General features: G+C 37.8%; 1 protein-coding gene across 2 annotated transcripts; it reads left to right on the forward strand.

Moving 5' to 3' along the window:
• gopc (golgi-associated PDZ and coiled-coil motif containing) lies at window positions 1-27,823 on the forward strand. Of its 2 annotated transcripts, XM_043684516.1 has the most exons (9): window positions 1-507; window positions 11,354-11,518; window positions 14,419-14,442; window positions 15,313-15,488; window positions 16,535-16,700; window positions 17,869-17,964; window positions 20,186-20,350; window positions 21,784-21,964; window positions 23,088-27,823. In XM_043684516.1, the coding sequence occupies exons 1-9, from the start codon at window positions 16-18 to the stop codon at window positions 23,204-23,206; spliced, it is 1,584 nt and encodes a 527-aa protein (XP_043540451.1). In that variant the 5' UTR covers window positions 1-15; the 3' UTR covers window positions 23,207-27,823. The 2 variants fall into 2 exon arrangements, with proteins under 2 accessions (XP_043540451.1, XP_043540458.1); XM_043684523.1 differs by lacking the exon at window positions 14,419-14,442.

Raw genomic sequence — 27,823 nt, forward strand, 5'->3', positions numbered from 1 at the left:
CGATATTTCTAACGCATGTTCTTGCCCCGCCCCTTTCTCCATGGTGACGGCTCGAACGACGGTTCCACGCGCCACTCATTCGGCCTTCTACTGTTGTGGCAGGCGCGAGCAATCGAGAGTCGGTTCCTTGACAACCAGAACCGGAGGCGGTGCCGGCTCCAGGGAGGAGGCGAGAGGAAACTCCGGGGCAGGGCTCAGGCTGCGGGGTCGCAGTCACCAACCGCCACCTGCCTCTTTCTCTCCCGTCCCACTCCATCGGCTATGGCCTCCTCAGCCGGGGCTGCGCCGGCAGCGGTAACCGGCCCCTCCATGTTCCGCTGGCTGGAGGTGCTGGAGAAGGAGTTTGACAAGGCCTTCGTGGATGTGGACCTGCTCCTGGGGGAGATCGACCCCGACCAGTCCGAGATTACCTACGAGGGCCGCCAGAAAATGACGGCGCTTAGCTCCTGCTTCGCACAGCTTTGTCACAAGGCGCAGACCGTCTTCCAGATCAACCATAAACTGGAGGTCAGACCAGTGGTTTAATGTGACTGTGGGAATAGAGAATCCCCCACCCCTTCTCCCTTCCTGAGGATCTGCAGATTACTGCGAATATCTCAGCAGACATCCCATCCACCACACTGGATCAGCCCCCTTACTGAGGGTCATACATTCATGTTAATACTTCCATTAGGTCAGACCCTGTCTGAGGATCAATGTAATTATGTTGATATGTCAATAGAGGACCCCTTCCATTGTTCAGAATCTTCCTTGGAGTCTATATATACTCCAAGAGCTGTTGTGGTAATGTCCCTATCTCTGAGCCAGGAGGCCTGGGTTCATATCTCACCTACTCTAGAGGAAATTCATAACATGTCTGAACCTATTGGTGTTTATATTTGAAGAAGTAATGAAGAGGATTGATGAGGGCAGAGAAGTGGACTTGATCAAAATTGACTTCAGTAAGGCATTTGACAAGGTGCCTCATGGCAGAGTGCTTAGAAATGATCGATGACATGCAATACAGGGAGGGCTAGCCATTTGGATACAGAACTGGCTCAAAGGTAGGAAGCATTGAGTGATGGTGGAGGGTTGCTTTTCAGACTAGAGGCCTGTGACCAGCATTGTGCCACAACAATCAGTGCTGGGTCCAGTGCTTTTCATCATTTATATAAATGATTTCAATGTGAACCTTGGAGATATGGTTAGTAAGTTTACAGGTGATACCAAAATTAGCGGTGTAGGGGACGGTGAAGAAGGTTAGAGTCACGATTAGAGTGGTGCTGGAAAAGCACAGGATGTCAGACAGCATCTGAGGAGCAGAAAATTGACATTTCAGGCAGGAGCCCTTCATTCCTGATGGTTCTCCATCAAAGGTAGAAGACAGAGGGTGGTGGTAGATGGTTGTTTTTTCGGATAGGAGGCCTGTGACCAGTGGAGTGCTGCAAAGATCGATGCTGGGTCCACTAGTTTTCATCATATGCATATAATTGATTTGAATTTGAGTATAAGAGGTATAATTAATAAGTTTGCAGATGACACCAAAATTGGAGGTGTAGTGGACAGTGGAGAAGATTACCTCGGATTACAACAGGATCTTGATCAGATGGGCCAATGGGCTGAGAAGTGGCAGATGAAATTTAATTTAGATAAATGCGAGGTGCTGTATTTTGGGAAAGCAAATCTTAGCAAGACTTATACACTTAATGGTAAGGTCCTAGGGAATGTTGCTGAACAAAGAGACCTTGGAGTGCAGTTCATAGCTCCTTGAAAGTGGAGTCGCAGGTAGATAGGATAGTGAAGAAGGCGTTTCAGTACAGGAGTTGGGAGGTCAGGTTGTGGCTGTACAGGATATTGGTTCAGCCACTTTTGGAATATTGCATGCAGTTCTTGTCTTCTTCCTTTCGGAAGGATGTTGTGAAACTTGAAAGAGTTCAGAAAAGATTTACAAGGAGGTTGAATAGGCTGGGACTGTTTTCCTTGGAGCATCAGAGGCTGAGGGGTGAACTTATAGAGTTTTATAAAATCGTGAGGGGCATGTATAGGATAAATAGACAAAGTCTCTTTCCTGGGGTGGGGGAGTCCAAAACTGGAGGGCATAGGTTTAGTGTGAGAGGGGAAAGATATAAAAGAGACCTAAGGGGCAACTTTTTCACGGAGCGTGGTACGTGTATGGAATGAGCTGCCAGAGGAAGTGGTGGAGGCTAGTATAATTGCAACATTTAAAAGGCATCAGGCTGGGTATATCAATAGGAAGGGTTTGGAGGGATGTTGGGCCAGGTGCTATGACCTGAAAACTACATACTTTTCTTTCCCCTCAATGTGAAACAAAAAGGAAAACAAAACTCCATTCTAGCAGGGAGCTTTGATCAAACATATTAAATAGGTTTGGAATTTCCTGTGGTGAGGTATGCTTCACTTCTAATGAAACATGCTTTTCTAGTGAGTCGTGCAATAACTACGAAAGTTGCAGATGTGATTCCAGACCTGAGTTGAATTTCTATTCTTACCTGGCCCTCCGTTGCACATGGGAAAATTGCCTAGGTGTGAATTTTACCTGCAAGTTGTATTGGAAATGAATGTTGGATGAGGACAGGATTAAATAACCTTCAGTAACAGAGAGGTTGATGATCAATCATGGCCACTTTAGATGCCTCATGATGATGTAAACATGCTGCCGGAAACTTTGTGTTGTCAGGAAGAGAAGTGTGGTAAGAAAGTAAATAAAATTGTTTTGAAGATGCGGATACTGAGAGTTCACTAAAATTGCTGTCAGTTTACCAAAATGGATATAAGCAGGAAATGTAGTAAATGTTATTTTAACAGCCAGTGGAACCTGTAAAGCTGGCCAGTCTACCTTTAAAGAATATGTACAAAGTTAAAAATCACACACATCAGGTTATAGTCCAACAGGTTTAATTGGAAGCACACTAGCTTTCGGAGCGACGCTCCTTCATCAGGTGATAATGGAGGGCTCGATTGTAACACAGAATTTATAGCCAAAATTTACAGTGTGATGTAACTGAAATTATACATTGAGAAATTGATTGTCTGTTAAGCCTTTCATCTGTTAGAATACAGTGATAGTTTCACTTCTTTCATGTGTAAATCTCAAAACCTTTTTTTTAAAGTTGCATTCTCGGGTTAGCTGTTAACAATGGTGATAGCTAGCCAATATGTTGAAGGTGTTGGCCCCCTGTGTTCTCTGTCTATGCCATGATGTTTAGATTGATTCTAATCTAAAAAGTGAGATAAGAGAGTTTTACATAAATTCATACAGTTTTTGAGCTCAGAGTTCTACATGAATGCATGCAGTTTTTGAGCAAAGTACAATGTAACCCTGCAAGTACAAATTCACCCCACAAAATATATGTGTGCATGTGGGTCTTTGTCTGTGTGTATGTGTGTGTGTAGTGAGTGCAGAGTGTCTTAAGTCTGTGAGGGGGTGCAGGTGTGAGTGTGGGTGTGTGTGTGTCCGTAAGGGTGTGTGTGGGTGTCTGTGTGCGCATCTGTGTGTATGTGTGAGAGAGAGAGTGTGTGGGTGTGTGTATAGTGCAATGGTGATCACCTGTAATGTGACATGAACCCAAGGTCCCGGTTGAGGCCCTCCCTATGGGTGCCGAACTTAGCTATCAGCCTCTGCTTGGCCACTTTTCTCTGCTGCCTGTCCCGAATTCCACCTTGGAGGATCGTCACCCGAAGGTCCGAGGCTGAATGTTGTGGACCACTGAAGTGTTCCCCAAATGGGAGGGAACCCTCCTGTCTGTTTAAAGAATGTGGAGGACCATCCTTTGAACTGTGCTGCTTTCTTGCACAACTTCATATTTGTTAAATTTACATTCCTCTGACATTGTACTTGAGTTCAATCATAATATATTTTTGTTTAACTTCCTGTTATCGTTCTGTTAACATTTAATGTCAGACTGAAATACTTAAATGATAATTTGGTAATGACTGCAGCAGGTAGATTGTCACAGAGAGGTATAAGTCGTTGAAAAAAGATTAAATCTATCATTCTGTAGACCTGTACTTGTACCAAGAAAATAATGCCATGATAGCTTGCATGTGTATGTGTAATCTGTAATGCTATCCAAACTGAGCTGATTTGCAATTGTTGTAATCATGTTCAGGACCACTAGCATTTAGGACAGAAATCAGAATACCCTGAAATTAATCAATAGAACCACAGCACAAGATTTCATGTTTTTTAAACAATAGCATGTTTTCATGCCTCAAAAAGAGCTAAACAAAATAAGCACTATGAAATTAACATTATAGCTTTTGAAGGCTTCTGGGATTACTCCAAAAATATCCCATAATCCTCTCTGTTTTGCTTTAATTCTTGTTAGTAAAGCGATTCTTCTATGATTCTGTGGAGATCCTTCCATTGGCTTTTGGCTATGTGACTCTCCACCTTTTTTACAACTGTGTGGATGCCTCTGCCCTTTGTAAAGGTTGCTAGTAGATATCTAATAGCCTTACCACAGCTTTCTAAGATAATTCTACTTTCTGCCACAAAGCCATATGCGAACCACACAAATTTCATCTTCTAATGGCATTTCCTCCCACAGTCTAAAGATGTGCAGGTTAGGTGAATTGGCCAGGCTAAATTGCCCGTCGAGTTAGGTGAAGGGGTAAATGTAGGGGAATGGGTCTGGGTGGGTTGCTCTCCGGAGGGTTGGTGTGGAATTGTTGGGCCGAAGGGCCTGTTTCCACACTATAAGTAATCTAATCTAATCTAAGGCAAATCTTCCACATGCCTTTCCTTCAAAATCCAAACTGACATCCTCAGCCATATTCCGTGTAGTAACTGATTAAGATTGTATTTTCTCTGCTTGAAATTCATGCCGAACTGATTGTCACCTCGTTTTGGCTCTTTTTAATGGTGTTGCAATGCAGTCTTCTTCAAAGCATAGATACAATTGCCTCTGCTTTGAAAAGTTACTTCAGTCAGGCATGTTTGCCATATTTTAAGTGTGGCTTTATTTCTAAATGAGGAGTCATGGAGTGGTTATGACAAAGACAAGGCCAATCAGCCCATTATGTTTGTGGTGGCTCTTTGGAAGAACAATTCACCTAGCTCCATTACCCTGTCCTTCACCCATAGCCTCCATTTTTTTTTCACTTAAGAGAATTGTATAGTTCCCTTTGGAAGGTTAAATTGAAAATGACTCCACCATACTCTTACCCAGAGCTAAGTCGCGAAACCAATGAGATTACTGGAGAGATCTCCTACTGTTGTGAGGTGTTATGACAATGACACTGTTTAAGCCACATACAGTAGTTTTTGTCCGTGTAAGATATCTTTCACAATACAGGCACCATGTGTATATATCTACTAAATAAACCTCAACTGCCATGCAAAGGTCAAGAAAGTAAGCACAAAGATTGAAACAATAATTATATAGTCTGTCTCCAGCCTTTCAATTTTACTAACAAATGTGGAAAATGTAAAATGATGTATGTCTATTGCCAATCTCATCAACAAGTGTCTATTTCTCACATTGCACTTAATAATAAGAAACAAAGTATCTGATTCTGCATTCCTAAGTAGAAGGTATTTTGTTTATGTTGTGTCTTAAAAGAGTCATTGCAGTGGTATTTGACAGATAACCAAAAATGTTAGTAAGCTAATTGGCATACTACTTTCTAAGCATTAGATAATCAACATTCTCAAGTGTATGGTTTCAGATTTAATACTTCTTCATAATCCACAATCTCTCTCTTTGTCAACATTGTGTGTGTCTCACTGTGTGTGTCTCTTTCTCTGTGTGGATGTGTCTCTTTCACTCCCTGTCTTAGAGGGGAGGTAATGGCCTAATGGTATTATCGCTGGACTGTTGATCCAGAGAACCAGATAAGGTTCTAGGGTCCTGGGTTTGAAACCCACCATGACAGATGGTGGAATTTTGAATTTTAAAAAAATGTGGAATTAAGAGTCTAATGATGACCATGAAACCATTGTCGATTGTCAGAAAACCCCATCTGGTTCACTAATATCCTTTAGGGAAGGAAACTGCTTTTCTTATCTCGTCTGGTCTACATGTGACTCCAGACCCATAGCAATGTAGGTGACTGTTGACTGTTCACTGGGCATTTAGGAATGGACAATAAATGCTGCTTAGCCAGTGACATGCTCATCGTACATTTTTTAAAAACATTTTCTCACAAAACCTGTACATTGGCCTCTCAGTCTAAACTATATCTGAGCACGTGTTTGGACCTTTAATTTCTCCTGTTTCTGTATTGTGGAGAGAAAAATGGAGTTAACACTTTGAGTCCATTGACTTATTGTCAATTCAGGATGGGCAGAAAGGTGGCAAATGGAGTTCAATGTAGGTAAGTGTGAGGTGATTCACTTTGGTAAGAGTAACAAAAAGATGGGGTACTGGGCTAATGGTCGGATACTTGGTAGTGTGGATGAGCAGAGGGATCTTGGAGTCCATGTACACAGATCTCTGAAAGTTGCTACCCAGGTAAACAGTGCGATAATGAAGGCATATGGCGTACTGGCTTTTATTGGTAGAGGAATTGAGTTCTGGAGCCCTGAGGTCATGTTGCAGTTGTATAAGACTCTGGTGCGGCCGCATCTGGAGTATTGTGTGCAGTTTTGGTCGCCATACTATAGGAAGGATGTGGAGGCACTGGAACGGGTGCAGAGGAGGTTATAGGACTGATGTTAGGGGTAGACTCTTTACTCAGCGAGTCGTGAGTTCATGGAATGCCCTGCCAGTAGCAGTGGTGGACTCTCCCTCTTTATGGGCATTTAAACAGGCATTGGATAGGCATATGGAGGATAGTGGGCTAGTGTAGGTTAGGTGGGCTTGGATCGGCGCAACATCGAGGGCCAAAGGGCCTGTACTGCACTGTATTTTTCTATGTTCTGTGCAATGCTAATTGGAAGATAACCATCTAATCACCAAGACATCATGCAAGGCATTTCTCAGGGTAGTGTCCCAGGCCCAGCCATCTTCATGAACTCAATCAAAAATCTTCTGTCTGCCTTAAGATAAATAGTAGAGATGGTTGGTAATAATTATACAATTTTCAATTTCATTCACAATTCCTCAGACTTCCATGCAACATATTTGGAACAACCTGCAGGGTTGGGCTGATAAAGGGGCAAGCTATACCTTTCTTACACAAAGACAAAATAATGACCATCTCCAGAAAAAGAGAGTGTAACTATGTCGTTTTGACATTCAGTGGGATTACCATTGCTTAATCCTTCATAGATCCTGGAGCCGCCATTAACTAGGAAGCTAACTGGCCCAGCCATATGTTTTAATTTTTTCACTCATGGGACTTGGGCATTACTGTCTGGGCCAGCATTTATTGCCCATCTGAAGTTACACTTGGGAAGGTAGTGGTGAGTTGTCTTTTCGAACTGCTGTAGTCTGTTTGTTGTCGGTAGACCTAAAATACATTTAGGAAGGTACTTCCAGGCCTTTGACCCCGTGACACTGAAGAATTAGTGATATGTTTCAAAACCTGGGTGGTGAGTGGTTTTGTGTAAAACTTGCTGTTGGTGGTGATCCCATGTATCTGTTCTTTGTCTTTTGAGATGATCATCGATCTAGGGTAATGGTTGTCACCAACTTACCTTTGTCTTCATTTTGTCTTGAGCCTATTGAGTGCTTTAGTGATAGACAGAGCTTCTAAGCAGCAGACACTGTTCTGAAGTAGCAAGGAAGTTAATTGATTGATATTAATAAGTGCACCCTGTGTTTGAAGTGTAATTATTAATCTTCAGGGAGATCTCTCTGCTCCCTCTGAAGTGAGTAGGACTCTTTTTCTTCAGTAGCAGACTGTGTGACATTAGTAGAGTGGACTGAGACAGTGTGACAGAACATTAACCCTTCAGAACTATTCTCCTATACAACACCATCTACGTACACCAGGCACACAAAGCAGATATCTTAATTTGTGGTCCCTTCCTTAAGCTTAAATATTCACTCCCTCCACCACTGTGCATCATGGCTACCGTGTGCACCAGCTACAAGATGTATTGCAGTACATTACTAAGGCTTCTTAAATAGCACCACCAAACCTGTGACCTCTATCATCTGCAAAATAAAAGGGAGCGAGGAGATCACAATATCGCCGTCTGCAAGCTGTCCTCCAAGTAATTGTCCTGACTTGGAAATGTATTGTTGTTCTTTCATTATTGTAGGATCAAAATTCTGGGATTCCTACTTAACAGCATATGATGTACATGTACAACACTGGCTGCAGCACAGTATAAAGATTAGATCAGAATCCCTATAGTGTTGAAACAGGCCCTTCGGCCCAACCAGTCTACACCGACCCTCTGAAGAGTAACCCATCCAGACCCATTTCCCTCTGATTAATGCACCTAACACTATGGGCAATTCAGCATGGCCAATTCACCTGACCTGCACTTTTTTTTTGGACTGTGGGAGGAAACCGGAGCACCCAGAGGAAACCCACGCAGATACTGGGAGAATGTGCAAACTCCACACAGACAGTCGCCCGAGGCTGGAATCGAACCTGGGACTTTGGTGCTGTGAGGCAGCAGTGCTAACCACTGAGCCACCGTGCCAGCCAAAGAGGTGTTTCTCCATCACCTTCCTTGTGTTAATTGGGAATTGGAAATAAATCGTGGCCTGTATGTAAGTTAGCTCACTAAGCTAGAAGGTTTGTTTTCAGATGTTTCGTCGCTATACTAGGGAACATTTTCAGTGAGAGTCTCCGGTGAAGCGCTGGTGGTATATCCTGCCTCTCTATTTATAGGTCTTGGTTTCTTAAAGGTGTGATGTCATTTCCGGTTCTCTCTTTCAAGGGAAGGTCGATGGGATCTAAATCAATGTGTTTATTGATGGAGATCTGGTTAGAATGCCATGCCTCCTAAGAATTCTCATGCATGTCTTTGAGGCATGGCATTCTAACCAGAAGTCCTGAGAATTGACTTATATCCCACCTACCTTCCCTTGAAAAAGAGAACCGGAAATGCCATCACCCACCTTTAAGAAACCAAGACCTATAAATAGAGAGACTGGACATACCACCAGTGCTTCACCAGGGACACTCCCCGATGATGTTACCTAGTATGGTGACGAAATGTCTGAAAACAAACCTTCCTTCTAGCTCAGCGAGCTAATGTATATATCATCAACCTGAGCTACAAATCTTCTCAAAAATCTCAAAAACTGACCCCGACAGAGATGATCACCTTTCAGAACTGATTTTAAAGTAAAAAACATCAGACTCCAAGAAGGAGGCTTTGTCAATATTATCAATGTCTGGAAAATAAATTTTAAAAATAATTTGTTGGCCACATATATCTTGGGGAAATACACAAGATGATCAGCTATGTTTGTTTTTTGTTATATGTAAGACATTTGCACACCATCCAAGATTGATTTTTCCATCAAAAAATATCTGTTTATTTTTAAGGACTCCATGTTAGATGTGTCCTCTGGTTTTTCCATAAAATGTTCAAATAATTTGAGTCCAGTTTCTGCCTCTGCAGAGCAGTGGAAGCATCCCAATCAAAGACAGAGCCTCGATGTGTGCAGTACGTTACCCTGGTAGCCTTTGACACAATTGAGTAGGCCATCCTCCTCAAAATCCTCTTCTATTTTAAAAATCACACAACACCAGGTTATAGTCCAACAGGTTTAATTGGAAGCACACTAGCTTTCGGAGCTGGTGATTGTCACCTGATGAAGGAGCGTCGCTCCGAAAGCTAGTGTGCTTCCAATTAAACCTGTTGGACTATAACCTGGTGTTGTGTGATTTTTGACTTTGTACACCCCAGTCCAACACCGGCATCTCCGAATCATCTCTTCTATTTTGAACATCTTCATGGTCCTGCCCTAGTTTAATTCCACACTTGGCTATCTGATTGTAGTCAAAGTGGTTTCTCATCTAGCTGTATGGATAAATTTATAGACCTGTTTCCTTTGGTTAGTGCACCAGTGATGTGATTGATTTAAATCTAATTGAACAATGGTTGAGAAATCTTTGTTCACGAAGTTGCTGGAGCATGGAATACTTTGCCACAAGGAGTGATTGAGGCAGAGAGCATTGCATCTTTGTGAGTAAATTGATAAGTATTTTGAGACAAAAGAAGATTTCATGCTTCCTCTTTTTCAGTTAATGTTATTATTTAAGATGTTTATTGATGTTTCTTCAGTCTCTGTGTTAAGTATTTAATCTTTTGATGGCAGTATTAGGGTTTGTCGCAGCCTTTAGACATTTAATACCAAGCTGAAAGTCAATGCACGTAGTGTAGCAAATCATCATGCTGGAAATAGGTGGAAGAAGAGTTTAAAAATTAATGATTACGTCATGTTAAGAAACATGTTCAAATATACACATTGGCACAAGGATTAAATTGCTACCACAACTTGTGAGCATCTGCAAGACATGGTAGTACAGTTAATTCTGAGAATCGGGTATGGTGGTGACTTGTTTGGCAAGCTCCCAGAATGTCAAACATGGGTGTGTTACAGGTTCTACTTTATCGTATAGTGTGGTACTGCACATTGGAGAAATTACTTTTTTCCGGTTACTGTTTTAAGCTATAAAGAAAATATTTTGGGGCATGTAATTTCTTCTCATAGTTGTTTTGTATGCTTAATGCTGTTGTGATGAAATTTCCTAGAGCTTAGAAGTGATTCTCAACTTTTTCTGTATCAAGACACATTCCAATAAGACAAACCATTCCCCAGCACACCCACTTTTCTCACATCTCATGTGTGCTGTGGGGAAGTCTACATATACAGGGCTCTGGAGACTTGCACTTACACTGTAAATAATGGTGGCTGGTATCAGCAAGTACTGCCTTCAATAATCGGCACTGAGACTCCAGAGCAGTTTGGAAGCGCACATACAGCCTTGACCTTCAGTTAAAGCAATGCTGCTTCTCGAGAACTTTTCATAGCATACTTCTCACCTTTTGGTTGCTATGACGCACCAAATGAGAACCACTGTTTTAGAACATTAATTTTCTTTTTTAAAATCTTTGATTCCATGATAAAATAATGCTGTAAGCTAAACATAGACATTCAATTAAACTAAACCATAAGTGAACTTCATATATTGAGTATCTTTTTGCTGCTGAACTGCAACATGAGCAAATTGAGTACAATGTGGTTTTTTTTCTGAAAAGTTTGCTTTGTTTGAATTGGTTGAATTCCTGATGGACTATGGAAAGTTTACTTCTGAAGGCAAGACTTAGATATATGTAGTTTTATATAATTGATGAGGGAACCAGATAGAACCTGATATATATTCAGATATTCATTGTAAACAAATAAAATAAAACCTTTGAGATTTGTAATGATCACATTTTCATTTTGTACAATGTTTTCAGCTGTTACCATCTGCTTTTCATTTTCCTCTGCAGGCTCAGTTACTGGATTTGAAATCAGAGCTAATCGACACCCAGGCTGAGAAGGCTGTGTTAGAGAAAGAAGTACATGATCAACTTCTCCAGCTTCATGCTGTCCAACTGCAGCTGCATGCTAAGACTGGGCAGAATGTTGACTCCAGCTCAATCAAGGCTAAACTAGTATGTTCTAGCAACAAAGCTACTTTAGTTCACAAACAATGAAAATTGTTTTGTTCACCCTTATTTAGGATGAATTGTTTCAAGGGTTTTTTTTTTCAGATCAATTTTCCTTGAGCCTATCAAGCCACAGTTCAATATTCCAAAGACGAGCAAAAAAGTCTGCTTCCCCAGAGACATTTACTACTTCTGTAGGCTGGGTTTTTCATGGTTTATTCCATTTTGTGATATTTTATTCTCATTAAATTTTTAACCTTAGAAAGTAATGACATCTCTAAGCTCTCATGGAAACTGAAGCATGCATATATTCAGTGAGAGACTGATGAATGATAATCAAAAATGAAAATTTTGTTGCTGTACCTCCCACTCTAGCCTGCATTTCCAGGTAGCTTAGATACATTGATGTCAGTTACTGTTCTCTACTGCTGCCTGCTGAGATCAGCTAATTTGGGACAACTCAATCAGTAAACCTGAGACACTTTTTCATTGGCACAGTTTAGTCTTATGTCATGATTCGGAGATGCCGGTGTTGGACTGGGGTGTACAAAGTTAAAAATCACACAACACCAGATTATAGTCCAACAGGTTTAATTGGAAGCACACTAGCTTTCAGAGCGACGCTCCTTCATCAGGTGATTGTCACCTGATCATCACCTGATGAAGGAGCGTCGCTCCGAAAGCTAGTGTGCTTCCAGTTAAACCTGTTGGACTATAACCTGGTGTTGTGTGATTTTTAACTTAGTCTTATGTCATGTTGTATATTACTCACTAAAGCTTTGCAACTTCACAAAGCTGTTTTATGCTGGATGAATAACTCCAATGTGGACTGAAACACTAATCTGCTGAATCTTCTTCTTAAAACCGTTCTCAGCTGAGAGTCCTGAAGGATGATTCTGAAATCAGATGCAACCGCTTGAAATTTGCTGTGATTTTCCATCCATTAACAGTAATGTAATAAAATTGGAGTCCATTCCTACTGACTTTTAAGACGCAGTCAAATGGATATACTAGATATTGTACAGGCTGTCTCTGGAAACACTGTCAGTGATCTTGTTATTGCTAGAGGAGAATTTTGTGATGGGAGTAAATGGGATGAGTAGCAGCTTTCTTCTGGAATCTAGGCTGTTCACACATTGCAGGGTTTTAACTCCACATTGTGCATCTTTTAATTTCAGGCAGGTTTCTTTCCTGCAAACTAGCCTGATTGGCAGGCTTGTTTCTCTGAGCTGAGAATGTAGATGAACAGACCTTAACTTCAGAAATAGACCATGAGATTGCAGTTGCATTCATCAGAGTGTGGTTTGGAATCTGGACTTAGTGGATGGTCACTAATCAGTTGAGGAGGTTCTGATCCCCAATCCTGGGCGGAGGTATAGGAATGGATGGATGGTCTTCAGCTTGTTCTGATGGTAAGCTGGGGTAGGTAAACTTGGTAGACTGGGGAGAAACACTCCTGCCTCTCCTCGCCACAGTTGTATTGTAAATACATTTGGTTTTTCCAAGAAGCAGTCCTAATTCATCAGCTGGGTTTTCTGAGGCTTCAAACACATGTCAATAATATTTAAGTTGTTGTATGGTGGCCTGCCTCATAGTGTAATCTTTCAGGTTTTCTCTAAGCAGTGGCCCATGGAAATGGTTACCTTTCTTCACTTTATGTTGCCATAAGCAGGGTTTATTTTTGATGTTTTATTGGAAGTGTTGCTTTATTCACTAATGTAATCACATAGCTTAATCATACAGCCTTTGATGACTTGCATGAAATGCTGGAAATATATTTAAATAGTCTTTTCAGTCATGTTATGAAAGGTAGGTAGGAGCTGGTAGGACTTGAACTTAGGCCTTCTGGCCCGGAGGTAGGGCACTGCCACATCACCAGTTGCTAAACTTGATGACACAAAGGAGAGTAAGTTGTGAAAAGAACATAAAGCAAAAGTAGATGGATTCAGAGAATTGTCAAAACTTTGAGAGGTTATGCATAATGTAAGAAATTGGGAACCTTTCCCCTTAGTACACAGACTACAAAAGCACCGTATTAATTAAATGGAGAGAGGATTACTAAAATTCATTCATGAGATGTGGGCATCGCTTTATTGTCCATCCCTAGTTGCCTTCAAGAAGGTGAGCTGCCTTCTTGAACCACTGCCGAACTCTGAGGGACAAAGAGATTTGACTGTCTTGGTACAGGAATCACAATGTATGGAGGTACAGCAAGTGATTAGGAAAGCAAATGGGATATTGTTATTTATTGCAAAGGATGTGGAATGTAAGAATATCGATGAGATCACATCTCACACATTGTGTATGGTTTGCATCACCTATTTTAAAATAAAATATAATTGTATTAGAAGCAGAGCAGATGAGGTTCTCTTGACTGCCAGGGATGAAGTAATTGCTTTATAAGCAAAGTTTCTACAGGTTATGCATGCATACATTGGACTTTCAAAGAATGAAAGGCAATCTTAAGAGCCAAGGGTCTTTACAAGACAAATATTGAAAATGTGTTCTCTTTTGGGAGACAGTAGAACTAGGCTACATAGTTTATAAAATAAGGGGTCTTTCATTGAGGATAGGGGAGGATTGTTAACCTGTGGAATTCTTCTTAGCCCAGAGCGTAGTGGAACCTATAAAGTTAGATAAAGCCTAGTTAGATTATTGACTGACGAGTGAAAATTTATAGGGGAAAGCGGAGGCCATGGTCTTGTTAGATGATGGAGCAGGCTCAAGGTACGAATGACCACCTTCTAGTTTGTAAGTTTGTGTTAATATTGAAATGTAATCTCTGCTTTGATATTGCACAAAATTCACTGATTACTCCTTTGTTTTCCTGTGAATAAGGTTTAACTATTTAAAATGTATTAAAATGTCTGCTATCTTCCTAATACCATTTTCTTTCCTGCCCTAAGTCTGTCCTTTCAGTGGATGAGCTGGTAAGTGAGTGCACTAATGTGACTACTTTTCTGTGGATTCACTGGCAACTGTCACTGCCATCCATTGATCTTACTCTTTCATTATAAGTCACGCAGGGTAATAGATTTTTGAACTAGAGTGCTGGATTAATGGTTGTCACAGAGTACAATACTTAATGTGTCCTTTCATAAATGTAAAACTTAGACTATTTTTACTGCTGTGAGCAACAATGATAATTTAAAAAATATTTTAAGAATGATTTACTGAAGCTATGTAAATTGACCATTTCTGCTAACTTCAGTTAGTTGAAGATTTTTAATTTTGAGTATTTTAGTTAAAGCATAGTTTTATACATTTTTCAAAAGGCTTTTAACCTAGGTGTAATAGATCTGCTAGAAACTAATTATTAGTTTGTCATTTATCACAATAAAACTAGTCTTTATAAATTATTCTAAGTGCAGTGAATATTCTTCATCTTATGAGCCATAACAGCCAGTAGATTTAATGCTTAAGATAATTAGTGATGTTAAATGCATGTATTTTACCACTTCCCACATCTCTGCTATTAATTCATAGAATATTTTTTCAGTTTCTATACAGTTGAAGATTAAAAATTAAGATAGCTAAATGTTTATTATTTCCTACTTTACCTAAAGTATTGCAATCTTATGAAATATTTTTCTTGTCATTTGAGTAGTTTATTAGAATACTATGTTGGACTGTCTTATTGCATTTGAGCCAAAATTGTTCTCATCCTTTAGGATTTGACTTTGATATTAAGTGTGAAGACAACACAATCTTGGCAATGCTTGCAACTTCAAAGGGCAATATATATACAAATGAGGGAAATTACATATATTGGTAACCAATGTGTTTGTTTTTCTGGAAAGGAGAAAGAACTAGAATCCAATAAAAAAGAAAAAGTGAAGGAAGCAAAGCTAGAAGCTGATGTGAAACTGCTGAGAAAAGAGAATGAAGCCTTGCGTCGCCATATAGCAGTTCTGCAAGCTGAGGTATATGGTGCAAGGCTGGCTGCGAAGTACCTTGATAAAGAGCTGGCAGGCAGGTGAGGAGTCACTCATAATGTATGTTATTGTATCTCTAACAGAAAGCAAGCCAGGACTTTGCAGACATAAATTATTTATCTTCCTTTAATATCTCAATTGTGATAAATTATGACGCCAATAAATAAAATCACCTTTCTTTACCATTTGCAATAGTGATGCACCTATAAGGTAGCATTTTAAGGTGTTAAAACAAAATTAAGTTGTCACAACCTGAGTCGAAGGAAATTGGAATTCATACACTTTACAGTGGTGCATTTGATGAGCATAATCTTTATCTTATGTAGAGTTTCAGGTTATCTCAATTAGCATATTCTATATAAAACACCTTTAATTCGTGTGGTAGATTTTATGCAGACTTCACCAAGAATTCTGGGTGTGAGAAATGTAACACAATAAGACAAAGGAGCAGAAGCAGGCACGGCAGCCCATCTAGTCTGCTCTGTTAGTCAATAGGATCATGGGTGATCTGTTAGTCCTCAGCTCCACTTTCCTGCCTTTTTCCCCTTAACCCTTGATTCCCTTACCAATTAAAAATCTATCACAGCTTTGAATGTGCTTAATGACCCAGATTCTACAGCTCTAGTAAAGAATTCCACAAATTCACTATCCACTGAGAGAAAAACCTTTTCTTCTGAGATTATGCCCTCTAGCCCTAGCCTGTCTTACAAGGAGAAACTCCCTAAGGCCAGCATTCATTTGATATCCCTAATTTTCCCTGGAAATTATTCACCCTCTGTAACACAACAATCCATGAAATTTAGATAAACTCATTGTGCTGAACATGTTGCCTAAGACAATATTCAGTTTCTAAAGGCAAAATGGTTGCACCTGAGGTACTTGCCTGTTTCTCTCCCTTAGGTGTCCACTGTACATACTCTGTACCTTTTATTTTTATTTCCTGTCACATTGATGTTCCCATTTAGGTGAACAGGAACTTCAGCTGGGTCACACATTGGTTTAGCAAGCAAGCAGCCTCTATTTTGTTTTTGTTGACACATTTCCGGGCAGAAACATCAATCTTTCTAATATTTAATACTTTGTGCAGAGTGCAACAAATCCAGCTGTTGGGTCGAGACATGAAAGGACCTGCTCATGACAAACTCTGGAACCAGTTGGAAGCAGAAATACATCTTCACAGACATAAAACTGTTATTAGGGCATGTCGAGGGCGCAATGACCCAAAACGACCTTTGCCCATGCCACCTGGGCACGTATGTAAAATTTAAGTTTTCACTTTTTCAATAAAAGATGATATTTACTTGCATGTAAATTTAAAAACCTCCCAAAGGCTGAAAATCCCCTGGAGTTCTGCAGTTTGAGAATTTGTGTATGGAGCCAGAGGACGTGATGCTAAATGACTATTTTACAACTACTTTTTTAACCAAGGCAGATGCTGAGAAAGTCTTAGTCATAGAACCATTCGATGGGCTAAATTTTGGTTGAAAGAAAGTATTAGATTGTCTGGATATACTTAAAGTTGACATGTCACCAGCACTTGATCAGCTGCACCCACGAATACAGAAGGAAGTCAGTGTCAGAGTAGAAAAGGCAGTGCCTGTAACCTTCAAATCCTTCTTGGATACAGAATTGAGACCAGAGAACAGGAGAATTCTAAATGTTACACGTTTTTTTGAATAGGTGTGTAAGGATAAGCCCAGCAACTGTACATCAGTTAGCTTAACCTGATGGTGGGAAAGCTTTCAGAAACAATAAACTAGGGAGAAAGTTAACAAAATTAAGGAAAATGAATTATGTACATTAAACATTTTGTGTTTTTCAATGAAGTAGCAAAATAATTCTTATTGATGATGTAGTTAATGTGGCCTAAATATATTTCCAGTAGGCATTTGATAAAGTATTGGTGATTGGTCAGTTTTGCAAGTTGGCCATGGTTGTCTACAAATTCTCATCTCTGAAGAATCCCTTCCCCTCAAATATTGACATGCGTATTTAAAAATAATTTACACAAAAACACCTTTATATTCAATTCTGAGCACCACATTTTAAGATAGATATCAAGGCCTTCAAGAGAGAGCAGAAAGGATTTTTTGGAATGGTACCAGGCATTATCATTATATGCATCATCTCTGTATACAGTTCTCCCAATGCTGGAATTTTTGAATAATAAAAGTCCTGAAAGTATAACATGTTTTGTCTTTTAAATTGAACTTCATATTCTCTTAATAATTGAGCAGAATATTGATTGGAGTTTTAATTTATCATTGGGTCCCAAGATTAAGTTTCACTAGGGCTTTGTTTTCAGTGCTTCAGCAAATCATGTAATTTTATTTTCTCCAATCTATACTTTTTTGGGCTCGTTAAGTTTGTCATTATTTTCATTTGTTGGAATTAGTCAACATTTTTTTCTTCCTAAAATAGGATCCAAATGTTATAAGGAAGTCCCAAGGTGTTGGGCCAATTCGGAAAATCCTGTTAGTAAAAGAGGATCATGAAGGTCTTGGCATATCAATTACAGTAAGTCTGCTTTCATATCTACTTACTGAGATTCACATAACTATCTAGAACAGGAAAACATCAGTTTGGACAGAACCAAGGGATGCTGAAGACCAGATGCAGGAGCTTCACTTTTGTCTATATTTAGGAGGCTTAAATGGTAGATCTTGTAAAGGACTAATTTTTCATTGATTTCTATGACCTGAAATTGATACACCACTTATCTTCGATCTTGCAATATACTGTAGCTCTATGAGCAGTAGCACCTAGTGTCTCAAGATTTACTCTTTTTTTTTGTGCCAAGTGTTTTACATCGTGGATCTGTATTGATTGTGTGGTAAGTAATGTAGGAGATGTCAGTTAACCACCTCTAATACAAAGTCTCACTGCAATGGGACAAATGAGCTCAAGAAACTCTAGGTTCTGTGTCACAGAAAATAGGCTACTTGGTTTCCTGTGGGCTCTCTGATTTGACTTTTTGAAATCTCTATGGCAGCAAGTTTGTAAATGACTATTTTGTACTTGTTGCTTTGTTGATTGATGGATACCATGTCTGTTGTCTATTGATTGAGGTATAAGCAAATCAATGACAATATTTACTTAAACAGTTGAGTTTTATAATGTTCCATGAGGCGTACAAAGTTAAACAGATTAGAACCTCCTGTTGTAACGTATATTAAAATGAATGAATCATGATTGAATTTGTGAATGTAATCTGACTTTTCATCTCATTCAAGCTAATAACCGATATTGTCTAGTTTTGAAGTAAAGTTGCAAAAGATTGTATTGAAACAACTGATGTAATGATTTCCCAGCTAATATAACAAGAATATACATCCATTAAATACAAGAGTAGAGAACAAAATCTCAGCAATTTGTAAAGTGTACACTAAATAAAAAGCAACATCAGAGACTATAGTGATAAGGCAAAGTTAAGTTTGAAGAAGAAGGTTGAAATTAAGTTTTTGGAAGTAGGCTGGTGATGAATTGAAGGAGTTTTGACATGGAACCCAGAATTTCGTTGTAGCTAAATAAACAGGTATGATTAATTTCTCATTTTCTTGGACTCAATGTTTGGAGAATGGGTGGTACATGTAGATATGCAGCTGGAAATACTGATGAGGTAGAGTAGGTGAACACATGAGGGACTTAAACAAGGATGAATAAATCCACTTGGGTATGATAAGTTGAAGTTTGCAGAGGATGAAATTGTTGGGCAGTGAAGGAGAAAACAAGCAAGTTGTGGTTTGCAATCTAGATAGTTACAAATCACACAACACCAGGTTATAGTCCACCAGGTTTAATTGGAAGCACTAGCTTTTGGAGTGCCGCTCCTTCATCAGGCACAACCACCTGATGAAGGAGCGGCACTCCGAAAGCTAGTGCTTCTAATTAAACCTGGTGGACTATAACCTGGTGTTGTGATTTTTAACTTTGTACACCCCAGTCCAACATCAGCACCTCCAAATCATGCAATCTAGATAACTAGTTTGAAAGGAAAAGGAGGTCACCTCAAGATATTCAAGAAATTGAATCTTGGAGTGTCAAAACAGGGACTTGGCAGCAGCATAAATTTGGGAACAAAGGCAAGGAAAATTCTGAGCTTGATAAATGTTGGCAAGGATAAATGAATCTCAGCTCGGGTTTAAATAAGACGCCTGATGTTTGCAACTCCTAGTCTAGTTTCAAAGTAGCAATTTGGGAGATTATTTAAATCTTGGGCAATGGCAACGGGGTATGACTGGGAGCCAAAGACCACAGTGACAAATTTACAAATACTTGTCTGGAGGAAATTGCACCTCCGTAAAGGAGCTTTAATGCTGCCTGAGAATATTAACATGCAGTCTATAATCCCATCTTCAGTCAAAAGTGCAAAATGTAGCTCAAATGTGAGAGTGAGATTTTTTACAAGTGTAGTATTCCTTTTGATCTATATTATATTTCCTAATATTGGGCATGCATTGATATTTTTATATGCATGTTAAGAAAATTCCCATAACAACATTGAGTCACAATGTCAGTTTTTAAAAAAAATTTAATAAGCGAAGTTACATTAAACTTGTAAATCAATAAAAACACTACAGTAGATTTTAAAGTTTAGTTTATTTGAATGCTACTACTCTGTTGGGAGCTGTTGTAACATTTTGTAGCATACATGTAATGGGATAATTTTATGGGATTAAAAATAAAATAAAATTGCATTATTTAGATGTTAACTAAATGTGTTTTAAATACAAAACAGGGTGGCAAGGAGCATGGAGTTCCAATTCTAATATCAGAAATCCATCAAGGTCAACCTGCTGAGCGATGTGATGGCCTGCATGTTGGAGATGCCATACTAGCTGTTAATGGAATCGATCTGAGAGATGCCAAACACAAAGAAGCTGTTACAATTCTCTCTCAGCAGGTAATTAAACTGACCTCCTGTTAAGTTACATGTGTAATTTTAATGATTTCTTGCTGGACATTTGCCACCATATATTTCCTGCATTTTGACTTGCACTTATCTTGCCCAAAAGATATTTAAGAACTCAAATGAGGAACTTTTATAGTCCATTTATACCATCTTGCAAATCTAAGAATGCTCTGCTTTTTCATATAATTCAATAATTTTGCTTTATTAGCAACAGAAGGTTACAATAACCTTTTTTCAGTGTTCAACTGTGGAATATTTAAGTGTTTTCTGAAAGCATAAATGAAATATTTCAAATTACTAACAACATAAAAACATGCAATTCAACCCAATATATCAGTTAATGTTACTGCTCCATACAGACCACCTTGTTTAAGATCAACATATCCTTCATCCCTTGTCTGCTTATCAAGGTTCCCCTTGAATGCGTCTTTGTGCTATTCACCTCAGCTGTTCATTTTTCCTTGGCAGTTCCATATTCTAACCAATGTTTGAAGCGGTTTCTTCTGAATTTCCCAATTTATTTAATAATATCTACTTTATGAACCCTACCACTGATTTTCAACTGTAGTGGAAATGCTTTATCTATATGTCCACGCTGTCAAACCTTTCATAATATTAAAAACCTGTATTAGGTCACACCATAACTTTTTTTAATGAAAAATGGTCTCAGCTTGTGGAATGTTTCCTTACAATTCCAAAACTCTAGTGAATTGTTTTACATCTCCCTTCCATGCCTCTTTGTCCTTTTTATAACTATTCACAGGCCCCTTTTTGGTCCAATCAAGGTTCGATACAGAATTGTCATTCAGTAAAAAATATGCTGGCTCAGCCAGCAACACCTGCATCCCATGAATAAATGTTTTAAAAAGTGTAATTCAAGTTCAGCGTAACCTAGCTGCCCTTCATTGCTGTTCCATTAGAAGTGAACCTGTGATTTTTTTTTTCCTAAAAGTGAATTATATTGCTACTTTCAATGAGTTAAGTTAAAAATCTCACAACTTTGTATACCCAGTCCAACACCGGCATCTCCAAATCATAACTTCATTGAGTTAAGTATTTGTACTGCCAGATCTCAAAGTTCATTTACCTCATTTAAACATAGTTTCCAAGTAGTAGGTCACTTTATTCTTCAACCAACTGTACTACTTCACACTTTTATTCACTTTGAAGTTTTATTTGTCATATGAAGACATTTAAATTTATGCCTCAGCATTTTCTGAAGTATCATGTGGGAGTTTTGACAATGAGTCAAAGACCCGGATATGTAATTGCTACCTTCCTGACTATTAATTCTATTTGACTGGCTGAATTCTTTCAATGTTTTGTGTTTTTATTTTAGATTTCCAGCAATGCCAGTATTTTTTTAAAAATTTGTATAATTACTTAGTTCAGGACTAAAACAAAAGCAACTTTTTGTTTTAAAGAGAGGAGAGATTGAGTTTGAAGTGGTGTATGTTGCTCCAGAGATAGACTCTGATGATGAAAATGTGGATTACGAAGATGAGACTGGGCACCGATATCGCTTATATCTTGATGAGCTGGAAGAAAGCAGAAATGCAGCTGTTGGCAGAAATGATGGCAGTGGTGACGCCAAACCCCTAGCAGGTAGACATTTCAAAATGTTCACCATGAGTGACTAAACATCTTAAGGTGTTACAAAACCATTTTAAATACTACAGAGAGAATGAGCTTGCACATTTGCACAGAAGTTTTCACAGCCTAAAGACTCTTCAAACACTTTACAACACTTATTACACAGCATTGGTTGTAATGTAGGGAAATGTGACACCAATTTGTGTTCAGCAAGGACGCATAAACAACATTGTGATAATAACCAGTTGATCTGTTTGAGTCATGTTGGTTAAGGAATGTATTTTGGCCAAGAGACTGAGAGAATGCCTTGCTTTTGTTTCAAATAGTGCCATTTCTGCCTGAAATCTGGCTGAATTCTTGGTGTACCATCACAAGTTTTAAACTGAATTGTATGCTCCAGACTCTGAATTGGAACTTGAACCCAAATCCATGACTTTCTGGGTTCAGGGACAAGAGTTCTATCACTGAATCAATACTGATGACTATGCGTTTGGATTGAATAGAAATTATAATATGGTTGTTCTGGAACTTGCTGCATTTCAGTACCTTGCCAAATTGGGTAATTTTCAAGTGAAGCCAGACTTGAGTACCAGCAGAGTTATTGTATCTATCAACAAACAAGCTATATGTTACCCCCTTTTTAAAAATATCGTTTCTATATGCACAAAAAAAAATTCTGGTTGATTTTTCTCCTTTTTGTATTCTGGTGCATTGAGGCCATTACGGGCATTTATTATGCAGCTGGTATGTACTTCAATAAAGATCAGGTTTTTTTGATCTGTGAACTGAATTTAATGCTGCTATTAACAGCCAAATTGTTGGGTGAATATTATTTCTTCTTTCTCACTCGATGTTCTGTTTTGGAAATTAGTTTCTGTTTCTCCCTGCTAAATGACTGCGTATTTCCCATGTGACAGGGCAGCTCTGTATTTTTGATTGTTGCCAGATGCTCGCAGGTAGTCAGTGTGCCAACTTAACCACTTCAGTATTCCTGAAAATTTGTTTTATAATTTATATAACATCATTACATTTTTTTTGCAAAGTGAAAAATGTCACCTAATATAAATTTTAAAATGTCTTTACCAGTTTCATGCATTTTCGCATAAGATATTAACACTGACTTTTTTTTTAATAGTGACAGAACAGAAACCAGTTCTAGATGCCATCTTAAATGGGGATGCAGGAACAAGCAGTGAAACTGCTTCAGAAGATGCAACACCGAAACAGAAAGAGTGTGCAGAATGCTCATCTTAAATTGTCCCTATGTTACTTGAACATTAAAGTGATATTTCTGCACTTGACTGGCAATACCGAAGGAACATTGTGTGAATGTGATCAACTGTGTATACCTATATTTGAAAATAATGTCTATAAGGGATCACCATGATTATCTTCTGTGCCTAAGGAGTTCCAAATATTGTACACCATAGAGTTGCATTATTAATGGTTCTGCATGTATGAAAATATTTTGATGTGTTAATTGACCAACACAAGTAAATTGTTGGGTCTGTATGTTCTGATGTTACAGCTAACTTAAGTTTTGAAATTAGTGGGAGATTTGGCATGTACTAGGTGCTAACTTACTAGTTGGTGTCTTTTGAGGTATTTTCAAACTGCCAGTTGCACTTTCTCCTTGGGGTTTCTTTTGTGCACAATATTTGCACAAAAAAAGCACTTTCATCCTGTTATAGTTATGTACTATCAATCTATTCAGTGATGTTGCTTATAAATTAAACCATAGGCCTTTGGGGAAAATTTGATATTGCATTTGCTCCTTGTTTTTCATATGTGATTAATTGGAAAATCTATTTTTTTTTCTTGAAGTATATGCAGAACTGTTAATTGGTTTTCCTAAAGGTACAATAGAACTGTCCTCACCCTTGGCCTTCTCCATAAAGAATGTAGTTGCATTGTACTAAATGTTGCTATTAATGTAGATAGAAATTCACAGTTAACAAATAGTTAATATCTACAAATAGTAAAAGTGTGATATCTTATGTTTAAACTTTACGATACAGAAATAATGAGTCAGTGAGATATAGATTATTAGGTTGTATAACTGAATCTCATTGAAAGACTAATTTCTTGAACTACATTCCTTAATTCAGCAGGAAGAATTATTTAATGTTACCTTGACAGTTACTTTGTTGTAAGTACTCAATTCTTATGTATCTTCAATCCAGAATTGAAATGCACTATTTATAATGATCAGGTTATCCTTTTTAAGGACATAAAATAGAACATCGAGTAAAGTTAAGGTGACCTCGACATATTTGATGTAGGATCATTTCTTCAGGTGCATTGCATCCTTGGAAGAGATGCATGTTGTATGAACTAGCCTCTACTCATTGATCTCTTGCAATTAGTTAATATGACCTATGAATTTGGTTTTCAAGTAGTGCAGGTGCAGGATGAAGTCCATATTGCATTGAAATTCAAAACAATTTCCCATGTGTGCAGACATGCTTAAGAATACTTAATAACAAGAATTTAGGCTGGGGAAAGCTCACAGTACTATAACAGATAGCTATTTAGGTGGAAAAAATGGTTTTTAAAACCACAATATAGTAGCTGTTGGAAACCTAAAATAAAATCAGAAAATGCATTAAATGTTTTGGTCAGGCAGCACTTGAGAGGAGAGAGGAGGGGGTGGGGGTGCAACAAGCTTTGCATTTCAGTCAAATTATTTTTTGTTAGATGAAAATAACTTACTTTCTGAACAAAAAACTCCCCAAAAAAATCCTTGCTTCTCCAGTTTTATCTATATTTACACACTAGAGTTCACACTCTTTCTATTTATATATTATAATGAAAATATACTTCACTTTTATAGTGTAAGTTCATTCTCAGCAGCGATTTCCTCACCATTCTTGTATAAGCAACTCTATTGTACATACATCTTTATTGGATTTTTAACTATTTATAAAGTTACAGTTTATGCTTATTTTTATGTCCCTACCCAACCCCTTTCATTACTTTAAAATTGTACTGTAAGTGACTGTTGACTGCTATTACACACTGACATTTGGGTTTAGTTGCTTGCTGAAGCAGCTTGAAATTTCTTCCACATTATATCATCCACTTATTTTCCATGATGATTTGACTTTTAAATACCAAATTCATTCTCCACTGCTTCTGAAGCCTCAACAGAAATAGCAATACATTTCTAAGCTTGCTGTCTTTTGTCAATTGATGACAATGAGTCACCATTAGATAGGTGCACGTAATTTGAGATATAATAAATTTGTTGTGCATCTGTGGGAATGTAGATTTTGTTTCTTGCAATTTCATTTCCTGTTACAAGTGGCCAAATAGAATGCATAGGAACCTTTGATGTACCAAGATCTTATACTTCTGATTTCACAATGTTCATGATAACACACGTGGTAGTGGCATCCTTACTGAGCTGGAAAATGTCTCATCTCAGTGTCTCATTACAGTATGTACTGGAATATTCTTTTACATAACAACTCATTTTAATATTCTTTAACACCAGTAATACTGGCAGTGAATTTCATTCATTGAGTGATCTTTGCTTCTTGCCTCAGCATAAAATTCTGGCTTTTTTAGCGAAACAGTGGAGAAAATGGAAAAGCTCTGTGTAATTTATTTCATATTCACTTGTTATAAAGTGTTTAATGTATTGTTTACATTAGTTTAACACTCCAATATATTTATGGCTTATATTCATTTCCTTTTGAATTGGGAAGTCTTAATTTGGATGAGAATATAATTTTTATCCAGGTTTTACATCCAGGTATAATTACAGAAAACCAAAAGTAGACTAAATGGGAAAAAGTGATTTTCTTTTAAGATTTTAAAAATGAATTAAATCTTTCATACCATGCTGGGGAAGCAAGGGATGTGGGAGGATTAGAGGCTGAAAGTTAACTGCAAATGTGAATTTGTAGAGGAAGCATCCAATTACACAAGTGCAAAATGGATGGCATATGGGAATATTTTCATTTCTAATGTTTCTATTTTTAAACACTTTTTTTTTAGCCTCTGATTCATTTATTTAATCAACTGGAAACCATTTACTTTTTAAATAATTTTCTTTATGGTGTCCATTCAATGTTTTGAAGAAGAAAACAAAACCATAGAAATTGGAGCAAATTTAAATGTAACACTGGTCATGCTAAGTATTCCGTTCTTCCATTTTTGGAGATTTCTGATCAGTAATGTGTCCAATAATATTATATTGTTTTATGAGTGTATATTGTATTTCAAGTGCAGTACCTGTATACAGTAGTGTAGAGCTGGTGGACTAAAATTACATCAACATTCTCTGTTCATTCTGTGATCAGCATTAGCAACACTCTCTGTACAGTTGTGTTGAAAGGCAAGTTGAATTTTAATGTTGACACAAAGCTGGCAAAATTGCCACTACTCTAGTTATATTTAAAAAAAAAACTCCCAGGTTATTTAACTTGCACTGGTTGAAGTGAAGCTACCTGCTGGAAAGTCTACATTCAATTAAGCAGCTTCACATTGGAGTTGCTGTACAAATTTTCTGTGGAACCAAAGCTGAAAGTGATTTGTATCAATACGAAGGTGCAACATAACTAACGTATAAAAGAACTGAGGTGAAATGTGTTCTCCTTGTCATATTCTCAGCAGTTGATGTCTGATGTTTTGTTAATGAATCAAAGCAAAATCTACATTTATAACAGTGATGGTGCAGATAAACTACTGCACGCCATGAAAACCATGGCAAAAGTATCTGAAGTGTGGATTCTAATTTTATGATATTATGGATGTACTTGAGACTTGTACAAAATAATTTGTAGACATTTGTATTCCAGTTCAAATGTCACTGGAGAATGAAGGACAGATGACTGTACATCGTTCTACTTCAAATGGCTTGATTTCCAGTGTCATCTATATGAAAATATTCCTTAAGTGTTTCATCCTGAAAGTTCAAAATGAATCTTCTCTCATTTATTATTGAGTACATAAAATTACAATACAAAAAAAGGTCAACCTAATTGATGTGCTGGCCAAATGCTATGATTAGTTCTCAACTATATTTGACCCTTAGTGGCAGAATGAATTTCAGGGACATCTTGTAATATTGCTTTCTCCCTCAATATTCCTTTTTTGTTCCGTAGGGGATGGTTAAATTATTGATGTTTATGAATATAATACATAATATATGCATCTGTATAATGAGATGAAATATTGTTTATGAATATTGGTACATAAAAGTCAACACGTTTCCTTATACTCAAAACAGCAGCTAGTAAAATTAGTTATGTAATGGCAAATGTATTTTTTTAAAAAATGCCTTTGTATGAAAGTTTTTTTTCCTTTAAATGTGAAGCAGGTTTTGTCCATAAAGGTTCATTGGAAGATAAAAAGCAGGAGCATTGAAATTATTTGTGTTAACAGTTTAATTTTGCTCATCTAGATGAGGGAAGTTTATACTTGTTACTTAATTGATTATGGACTTATTTTCCAGTTTGTGTATCAACCATTTGATTCTAAACTAGAGGCATTTTCTGTCCTGTTAACTACATCAAAAACTCATCAGAGGAGGCATTAAGGTTATAAATCATTTGACATTGAAAGGTATTTCTAAAAAGAGAATCAACATATAATAAGATGTCTGCTATTAGCACTGTATTGTTTGTAGGGTTTACCTTCTATTTTAATTTTTAATGCATTATGATAACCTTTTGCTTTCTTGAATTATTGAGAAACAGTATGACAATTAGGAGTTTCAGTTCAGAGCTATTATCAGCAGATTTCCCTTTTTTCTTGGTGCTATTTTAGAGTTGTGAGCGGGCGGTGGGTTCAAGGTGTGTAATAACATCTCTCTGAACAGGTTGATTAGAAAAATAGGCTGAATAAAAAATTTTTATACAGCTA

This window comes from Chiloscyllium plagiosum, chromosome 3, assembly GCF_004010195.1.
Source record: "Chiloscyllium plagiosum isolate BGI_BamShark_2017 chromosome 3, ASM401019v2, whole genome shotgun sequence".
Lineage (NCBI taxonomy): Eukaryota > Metazoa > Chordata > Chondrichthyes > Orectolobiformes > Hemiscylliidae > Chiloscyllium > Chiloscyllium plagiosum.

Coding starts and splice junctions, on each gene's coding strand:
- gopc (XM_043684516.1), top strand. CDS start 16: ATGTTCTTGCCCCGCCCCTTTCTCCATGGTGACGGCTCGAACGACGGT. Junction 14,443..15,312: donor TCCTTTCAGTGGATGAGCTG/GTAAGTGAGTGC, acceptor TTTTCTGGAAAG/GAGAAAGAACTAGAATCCAA. Junction 16,701..17,868: donor TGCCCATGCCACCTGGGCAC/GTATGTAAAATT, acceptor TTCCTAAAATAG/GATCCAAATGTTATAAGGAA.